This window comes from Schistocerca americana, chromosome 1 (assembly GCF_021461395.2).
Source record: "Schistocerca americana isolate TAMUIC-IGC-003095 chromosome 1, iqSchAmer2.1, whole genome shotgun sequence".
Taxonomy (NCBI): domain Eukaryota; kingdom Metazoa; phylum Arthropoda; class Insecta; order Orthoptera; family Acrididae; genus Schistocerca; species Schistocerca americana.
Window position 1 is genome coordinate 131,452,640 of NC_060119.1, and position 10,300 is coordinate 131,462,939.

General features: G+C 45.8%; 1 protein-coding gene across 1 annotated transcript; it reads left to right on the forward strand.

Annotated features, from left to right (window-relative positions):
- The first annotated feature begins 2,897 nt into the window (after window positions 1–2,897).
- On the forward strand, window positions 2,898–9,879 carry LOC124605893 (cuticle protein 67-like). The gene is made up of 2 exons (XM_047137880.1): window positions 2,898–2,954; window positions 9,397–9,879. The coding sequence occupies exons 1-2, from the start codon at window positions 2,898–2,900 to the stop codon at window positions 9,877–9,879; spliced, it is 540 nt and encodes a 179-aa protein (XP_046993836.1).
- The last annotated feature ends 421 nt before the right edge of the window (window positions 9,880–10,300 follow it).

Here is a 10,300-nt window from a genome sequence, read left to right on the forward strand (position 1 = left end):
TTTCTTATATAAATCATTCTGCAACTTTTTTGGTCATCTGATTACGGTAAATGACAACATCATCTGTAAGCGGTATAAGAGGGCTGGTAATAATTTCTTCTGAATCGGTTACGTAGACAAGAAACATCAGCAGGCCTATAAAAATTCCTTGGTGAACTCCAGATATTAGTTATGTTTTACTCGATGACTTTCCGTTAGTTATTACGAACCCTGACCTTTTTGATAGGAAATCATGAATCCAGTCGCACAACTAGGATGATACTCCAGAGGCATGCAATTTGAATAGAAATCGCTTGTGAGGAACAGTGTCAAATGTCTTCAGAAAATTTAAAAATATGGAATCAATTTGACGTCCCTTGTCGATAGCACTCATTACTTCGCGAGAATAAAGATCTAGTTGAGTTTCAGAAGAACGATATTTTTGGAATCCTTTTCGGTTGTTTGACAGTAAATCGTTCTTTTCGAGGTAACCCATAACGTTTGAACACTCTGCATGTTGCAAAATCCTGTTGCAATTCGACGTTAGCGATGTAGGTCTCTAATTCAGCACGTTACTCCTATCTCCTTTCTTCGGTATTGAAGGGACTTGTGCAACTTTCCAGTATTTAGATAACGACCTTTCGCGCGCGGTTGCATATGATTGCTAAGTATGGGTCTATTGTGTCAGCATACTTTGCAAAGAAAGTGACTGATATACAGTGTATACCGGAGGCCTTGCCTTCATTAAGTGATTTAAGCTGATTCATTAAAACGAAGTTATATACTTCTTAAGTGAGTTACTCATATTGGCAGTTGTTCTAGATTCGAATTCAGGAATATTCACTTTATCTTTTCTGGTGAAGAAATTCCGGAAAACTGGGTTTGGTATTTTTTTTTTAGTGGCACTGTCATTTGTAACGTCACCATTGTTATCCCGCAGTACTTTAAATTCGATCAGAATTCCTTTGGATTTTCTGGCAGATTTCCAGACAGCATTCAGTGTGAAAACTTTTAAAAGCATCGCTCATTGAAGTAGGCGCTAAATTTCGGGCTTCTGTAAAATTTTGGCAATCTCGGGGGATTTGTGTTCTTTGAAATTTGGCGAACTTTTTTCGTTGCATCTCCAGTAGTGTTCTGCGTTCTTTCAAATTTGGCATGCTTTCTTCGTTGCTTCTGCAACAGTGTTCTGACCTGTTTTGTATACCATGGGCCAAGAGCACCATCTTTTATTAGTTTATTTGGTATATATCTCACAAATGCCGTCGATACTATTTCTCTCAATTGAAACAACATACTCAGACTGGAAGGAGTGGAGACTGTTTCCGATCAATGTTTCGGAAACAGCACCGTGTTGTGCTGTGCAGGATGTACACTACTGGCCATTAAAACTGCTACACCAAGAAGAAATGCAGATGATAAACGGGTATTCATTGGACAAATATATCATACTAGAACTGACATGTGGTTACATTTTCACGCAGTTTGGGTGCATAGATCCTGAGAAATCAGTACCCAGAACAACCACCTCTGGCCGTAATAACGGTCTTGATACGCCTGGGCATTGAGTCAAACAGAGCTTGGATGGCGTGTACAGGTACAGCTTCCCATGCAACTTCAACACGATACCACAGTTCATCAAGAGTAGTGACTGGCGTATTGTGACGATACAGCTGCTCGGCCACCATTAACCAGACGTTTTCAATTGGTGAGAGATCTGGAGAATGTGCTGCCGAGGGCAGCACTCGAACATTTTCTGTACCCAAAAAGGCCCATACAGGACCTGAAACATGCGGTCGTGCATTATCCTGCTGAAATGTAGGGTTTCGCAGGGATCGAATGAAGGGTAGAGCCACGGGTCGTACCACATCTCAAATGTAATGCCCACTGTTCAAAGTGCCGTCAATGCGAACAAGAGGTGACCGAGACGTGTAACCAATGGCACCCCATACCATCACACCAGGTGATATGCCAGTATGGCGATGACGAATACACTCTTCCAATGTGCGTTCACCGCCATGTCAGCAAACACGGATGTGACAATCATGATGCTGTAAACAGAACTTGGATTCATCCGAGAAAATGACGTTTTGCCATTCGTGCAGTCAGGTTCGTCGTTGAGTACACCATCGCTGGCGCCTCTGTCTGTAATGCAGCGTCAAGGGTAAACGCAACCATGGTCTCCGACCTGATAGTCCATGCTGCTGCAAACGTCGTCGAACTGTTCGTGCAGGTGGTTATTATCTTGCAAACGTCCCCATCTGTTGACTCAGAGGTCGAGACGTGGCTGCACGATCCGTTACAGCCATGCGGATAAGATGCCTGTCATCTCGACTGCTAGTGATACGAGGCCGTTGAGATCCAGCACGGCGTTCCGTATTACCCTCCTGAACCCACCGATTCCATATTCTGCTAACAGTCATTGGATCTCGAGCAACGCGAGCAGCAATGTCGCGATACGATAAACCGCAATCGCAATAGGTTACAATCCGACATTTATCAAAGTCGGAAACGTGATGGTACGCATTTCTCCTCCTTACACGAGGTATCACAAAAACGTTTCACCAGGCAACGCCGGTCAACTGCTATTTGTGTATGAGAAATCGGTTGGAAACTTTCCTCGTGTCAGCACGTTATAGGTGTCGCCACCGGCGCCAAAATTGTGTGAATGCTCTGAAAAGCAGATCATTTGCATATCTCAGCATCTTGTTCCTGTCGGTTAAATTTCGCGTCTGTAGGTCGTCATCTTTGTGGTGTAGCAATTTTAATGGCCAGTAGTGTAGTTTAGGGTCAGCGAATGCTCATCGGGAGATACGGCGCGGCGGAGGCGCATGCGTGCACACGAGGCTAGCAGCGGCCGGACCTCGCGAGCGGCAGGTGACGAAACAGCCAGGCGCGGCCAGACGCACAGTATATAAAGCATGGCGCGCGCACTCCTCTCCAGATTCGCTCTGACCACCACTCACACCATGTACAAGGTAAGCGCACCACACTGCTGCCATACAGAGCGCGCCGCGGCACCACCACTGGATCGCGCTGCATCTCGTTTTGGGCTCTGTAGCCTGCTTTAGATGGAAACCTGAGCTACATCTTCTGTCTCGTGGATCGAACAGCTAACAATTGTGCTTTTTGCTGCGTCCGTCGAATCTCGGTTAATGTCTCTGGACCAGCATATTTACAGTAATAGCTATCACCCTTAGAAGTCAAGCGACAAATATCTAAGTGAAAACCTCAATTTCTGGGTCAAGAATTTTACCGAAGTCCACTAACCTGTTGACCATTTTTCCACTTGACGTTTTGAGGGGGGAGGGGGTGGGCTACAACAGGACGATTCAAACTGTCTAGGAGTCTCCCTAAGATATTCTCCGCAACATGCACCGATTGACAAAGTCATGGGATACCTCTTAATGTCGTGTCGGATCTCCTTTTTCCCAGTATAATGTAGCAGCTCGACATAGCATGGACTCAACGAGTCGTTGGAAGCCCCATGCATAAATACGATCCAGGCTGCCTCTATAGCCGCCCATAATTCTGAAGCTGTTGCCGGTGCATGATTTTGTGCAACAACTCACCTCTTGAATACATTCCCTAAACGGGTGACCAAAGCATTCGCACGAACTGTCCAGAATGTTCTTCAAACCAGTCATGAAGAGTTGTGGCCCGGTGACATGGCTCTGAGCACTACGGGACTTAACTGCCGAGGTCATCAGTCCTCTACAACTTAGAACTACTTAAACCTAACTAACCTAAGGACATCACACACATCCATGCCTGAGGCAGGATTCGACACCTGCGACCGTAGCGGACGCGCGGTTCCAGACTGTAGCGCCTAGAACCGCTCGGCCACTCCGGCCGGCCCGGTGACACGTCACGTAGTCTTCCATGAACATTATATCGTTGATTGGGAACATGACATACACGAATGGATGCAGAATGGTCTCCAAGTAGCAGAACGTAATCATTTCCAGTCAATAATCGGTTCAGTTCGACCAGTAGACCCAGTCCATTCCATGTAAATACAGCTCACACCGTTGTGGAGCCATCACCAGCTTTCACGGCGCCTTATTGACAACTTGTATGGTTTAGTGGGGTCTATGCCACACTCGAACCCTACCGTCAACTCCTACAGACTGAAATCGGGACTCATCTGACTAGTCCACGGTTTTCCAGTCTCCTAGGGTCCAACCGACATCGTTGGAGAGACGCTGCATAATGTTAAAAAAAAAATGGTTCAAATGGCTCTGAGCACTATGGGACTCAACTGCTGAGGTCATTAGTCCCCTAGAACTTAGAACTAGTTAAACCTGACTAACCTAAGGACATCACACACATCCATGCCCGAGGCAGGATTCGAACCTGCGACCGTAGCGGTCTCGCGGTTCCAGACTGCAGCGCCAGAACCGCGCGGCCACTTCGGCCGGCGCAAAATGTTCAAATGTGTGTGAAATCTTATGGGACTGAACTGCTAAGGTCATCAGACCCTAAGCTTACACACTACTTAACCTAAATTATCCTAAGGACAAACAGACACACCCATGCCCGAGGGAGGACTCGAACCTCCGCCGTGACCAGCCGCACAGTCCATGACTGCAGCGCCTTAGACCTCTCCGCTAATCCCTCGCTGGAGAGACGCTGCAGGCGGTGTCGTGCTGTTAGCAAAGGCATTCACGTCGGTCGCCTGCTACCTTAGCCCATTAACGCCAAATTTCGCCGCACTGTCCTAACGGACATGTTAGTCGTACATCACACAGTGATTCCTACTGTTATTTCCCGCAGAGTTGCTTGTCTGTTAGCAGTCCAACTCTACGCAAACGCCGCTGTTCTTGGGAGTTAAATAAAGGCCGTCGAGAGGCAATGCCTGAAATTTGATATTCTCGGCACACTCTTGACACTCTGGATCCCGGAATATGAATTCCCTAACGATTTCCGAAACACAAAGTCCCATGCGTCCAGCTGCAGCTATCACTCCGCTTTCAGAGTGTCTTGATTCCCGTCGTGCGGTCATAATCATGCCGGAAACTTCTTCGCATAAATCACGTCAATACAAGTGACAGCCCCGCCGCCGGCCGCTGTGACCGAGCGATTCTAGGCGCTTCAGTCCGGAACCGCGCTGCTGCTACGGTCGCAGGTTCTAATCCTGCTTCGGGCATGGATGTGTGTGATGTCCTTACGTTAGTTATGTTTAAGTAGTTCTAAGTATAGGGGAATGATGATCTCAGATGTTAAATCCCACAGTGCTCAGAGCCATTTTTGAACATCTCCGCCAACCCACTACCCCTTTATATCGTGCAGGAGTGATACTACCACCATCTCTATATGTTGATATCGCTGTCATATGAGTTTGATCACCTGAGCGTACACCAACTAAAGAGGCTCACATTTGAAATCATTCGTTTACATCTATATCACTATCCAGAATCAATTTGTCTGGCATGTTCCAAAATCTCTCAGACAAATTCCGAAATGATTCCTTAGATACAGTTACAACAATTAGTTTCTGCATTCATCCGTTTTAATTAGTGCACTAATGATTTTCCTGAAAACTGGACCTTCAAATTCATACCTTAATGAAGTTGCCTCTAATTACCTTTGGATAGTTTCAGGTGCTCTCCATTCTACTTTTAAAAAAATTCTATTTACTTCGACTAATAAATGTTTACTGAAATGAGGCAGGCCAGATTACATTCCTGCCTGCTCAGAAAATAGTAAGGGAGCACCTTCACGTCTGTTTACTGGCGATGTGTTCGGAGGAACACAGTGACAAAATGTTCCTCGAGCTGTAGGAAGTCAACAACATTTTGGAGTGTCACAGTCTTGAGTGACCACATACGTCTCTAATATCTAACTGTTCAACCCAGATACTGCCATTCTCAAACTGACTTGTCTTTTAGTTCTAACGTTCATCGACAGTTGAGAATAATTATTTCTTTCCCTGCTTGCTGCAAGCTTTTTTGCAGCAACCACCACCCACAATTGTCCACTGGTAGGTTATTTCTCTGGTTTCTGCAGGTGCTAACTCACTGTTAATCCCTTATTCCTTACCCATAATCGAAGTAATTTGGTCACTGTTGTGTTTTGACTTTCCTTTTCTTCTATTTGTGCTTCGGTACACTGACGCTATGTATATACTGTTACTACATTAAACTGTTCACCTTTGGTCCAAAATTTTCTTTCTTATCTGTAGGTTTCTATACACTATTTACAGATAGTAAAGCTTGATATGAAATCTTCGGATTGTGTCACAAGATGGCAGTGTGCACAATATAATGTATTTTTTTAGTTTTGTTCCCTGCCTTTAACAAAATTCTTTGGAACAATGCACTACGTTTTCGTAGATGTTATTGGCGACGAACGTCTTGCACAAGTCTGTTTCTTTCCTCTCCTGTTTTTCGCATTACTTACTACTACAATTTTATTGAGAACCGTCTGAAACCGTTTAACAGCATTGCTTTCACCAACTGCTAAGCTGCTTTCATTTACTGGGAGATCATAATCAGTCACATGTAACTTACTTTGAAACACTGTGTCCTGCATTTGGTCCTAGCTTATTGCCAAATATGTTGCGTCGCTGACGGTAAGCAGCTACTTTACTTTCGTGTCCTGATCTTCCACTGTTTTTCTCCAGAGTTTTTCCGTTTCTATTACAAAGTCCACTTTTAATGCGCTTTTTTAGGCTCGTCTATCTTGCGACTGGTTTAATGTGGTCGGAGACGTTTTGCTCTCCTGTGCCAGCCTACTCAGAGTACAACTTACACGCATTGACGTCGATTATTCCTTGGATCTACTTTTACACTCTACAGCTCCCTCTAGCACCATGGAAACAGTTGTCTGATATTTCAACAGACGCCTTAGCACTCTGTCCGTGAATCCTGTCAGTATTTTCCCACAAATTCGAATTTTAATAGTGATTAGTATTCTGGTCTAACAAGAACGTCTTCAGATGCCTTATTTTATCAGTTCAGTTGTTTCAGCATTCTTCTATCTCAAACATTTCTGTGCTGGTTGATAAAGAAAAATACAAATATCATTCATTTGTTGTGATAAAAATCAAACTCATTACGGTTATCAAGATTTTCAAGCAATAAATATCTTTCATCAACCACTTTGTGCGCTGAGTAGTCCTTGGAGTATGGAAAGATGTTGTACGAGATGGCATTTCACGAAGAGCAGTAGAGATAGTGTGGCACTTTGACACAGAGTGAGTTTACAAACCGGCAAACTGTAAAAGAGAATCTTTAACGCTGATTTCAGACGAAATAAAAACGATAGCGTTCTACAGTGTTGTTCGTAAGTACGTTCGGGATTTCAGGAAACGACTGCGCAGTAATTTCCAGGGATTATAAAAAAATTACACGTACACTATCTGATCAAATGTATCCGGACACCACCAAAAATATACGTTTTTCATATTACGTGCACTGTGCTGCCACCTACTGCCGGGTACTCCATATCACCGACCTCAGTAGTCATTAGACATCGTGAGAGAGCAGACTGGGGCACTCCACGGAACTCTAGGACTTCGAATGTGGTCAGGTGATTGGGTGTCACTTGTGTCATACGTCTGTACGTGAGATTTCCACATTCCTAAACATCCCTAGGTCCACTGTTTCCGATGTGATAGTGATGTGGAAATGTGAAGGGACACGTACAGCACAAAAGCGTGCAGGTTGACCTCGTCTGTTGACTAACAGAGACGACCGATAGTTGAAGAGGGTCGTAATGTGTAATAGGCAGACATCTGTTCAGACCATCACACAGGAATTCCAAACTGCATCAGGATCCACTGCAAGTACTATGACAGTTTGGCAGGAGGTAAGAAAACTTGGGTTTCATGATAGAGCGGCTGGTCAAAAGCCACACATCACGCCGATAAATGCCAAACGACTCCTCGCGTGGTGTAAGAAGCGTAAACATTGGAAGACTGAACAGTGGAACAACGTTGTGTGGAGTGACGAAGTACAGTACACGATATGGCGATCCGATGGCAGGGTGTGGGTATGGCGAATTTCCGGTGAACGTCATCTGCCAGCGTGTGCATTGTCAACAGTTAAATTCGGAGGCGGTGGTGTTATTTTGTGGTCGAGATTTTCATGGAGGGGGCTTGTACCCCTTGTTGTTTCGCGTGGCGCTATCACACCACATGCCTACATTGATGTTTCAAGCGCCTTCTTGCTTCGCGCTGTTGAAGAGCAATTCGGGGATGGCGATTGCATATTTCAACACGATCAAGCACCTGTTCATAATGCACGGCGTGTGGCGAAGTGGTTACTCGACAATAATCTCTGTAATCGACTGGCCTGCACAGAGTCCTGACCTGAATCCTACAGAACAGCTTTGGGATGTTTTGCAACGCCCACTTCGTGCCAGGCCTCACCGACCGGCATCGATAGCTCTCCTTAGTGCAGCACTCCGTGAAGAATGAACTTCTATTCCCTAAGAAAGCTTCCAGTACCTAATTGAACGTATGCCTGCGAGTATGGAAGCTGCCATCAGGGCTAAGGATGGGTGCCACGAACTTGTAAATAATTTTCAGTGAGGCGTCCGGATACTTTTGATCACATAGCACATCAGTGCTTATAGTAACTCCTCACTATCGACTCATAATACGTGTCGTGCCGTAGTTGAGTGCGCATCAGTAGGAGTGCCAGAACATGCAGACATATTATCCGCTCCGTATTGTCCACTCCATAATATCGCATCGAATTACTTTGCGTCTACAGATATCAATTGAAACGTGCCTCTTTTCTGTATATCTTGTAGTTCTGATGCAGTCGCATTTTGAATCCTTGTAGACTTAAATAATCCTGCGCTGCTAGGAGTGCTAATGTACTACGACAGTGAACGATGACTGGGGTGTTAACAAGTTAAGGCTTGGTTTGCTCTGTGCTCTCTCTCTCTTAGCTTAATGACCCGTTACGCCACCTATGCTGTCTGTGAAACGTGCATATATTCAGTTAAACAGACTATAGTAACCAACATCCTCACATCATCTAATCAATCACTTTACTATTCACAAGTGTAATATATTCCGAAGCTAATGCATTCCGCTTTTTCTGGCTTGTCCAGTTTTGAAGGCACAAGGAAATCCTTACCCAGTATGCTATTGACCTGACATTTAACACATCTGATTTTTACACTGACTGGAACCAAAAGGAGAACAACCCATGAAAAATATTTTAAAAAATTAGGAATGCCACCCTACTGCTCCGAAATTGTTCTTATGGTACTTCTGCAGGCAGCAATATTGTTGACGGGTAATCATCGTGTATCGGTACCTTAAATTTACGTAAAGCAATTCGTCGTCCTTAATCCGAAACGGATCTGATTAATTCCATGCAAAGTGGGATGGTCACAGTATGCAGCGTGACTACGTGCAAATACCGAGTACGACGCCACCACTGACTGTCCCGTCCCTTACAGCTCGCAGTCTTCGCCGCCGTGCTGGCCGTGGCCCGCGCTGGCTACCTGGCCGCCCCCGCCGCCGTCTCCTACGCCGCCCCCGCCTACGCCGCCCCCGCTTACGCCGCCTACGGTGCCCACGCCGTGGCCCCCGCGGCCATCACCTCCCAGCACTCCAACATCCTAAGGAGCTTCGGCAACCTGGGACAGGTGTCCACCTACTCCAAGACCATCGACACGCCCTACTCCAGCGTCAGCAAGTCTGACGTGCGCGTCAGCAATGACGCCGTCGCCCACGTGGCCGCCCCCGTCGCCTACGCCGCCCCCGCTGTCGTCAAGGCCGCCGCTCCCGTGGCCTACGCTGCCCCCGCCGCCTACGCCGCCCCCGCCGTCGTCAAGGCCGCCGCCCCTGCCGTCGGTCTGCTGGGAGTCGCCTACTCCGCCGCCCCCGCCGTCGCCCACATGACCTACAGCAACGGTTTGGGTCTCGCCTACGCCTGGTAATCTGACCTCATCTCCTGGCATTCCGATGTGTCATGATGTGATGATTCAGAGCACTATATTTATTTATAATTTATTGTGAAATAAATTATAACATTCTTTTTTAATGTGTCTCATTCTTTGCTGACTAACTGCCCTGTTCGTTTCCTTATACAAAGACCTTGACAGCAAACACTATTTCACTGTGACTTTTCAAGCTCTTATTTATGAAATGGCTTCAGTCCCAAGCCGGTCACAGAAGTTTTTCGTATTAGCACTTTTTTCGACTCATGGGATGTTTTTCAACGTGAAAAATACCAAGTCACACTACGTTTACCAGTCTATATTAAACTGTATGTTGCTCGACAATGTTTGAAGAAAGGCGGATGAATCTTTCATCCAGTGGGACTATGCCAAGAAAGACACTGTGATATTGATACCATTC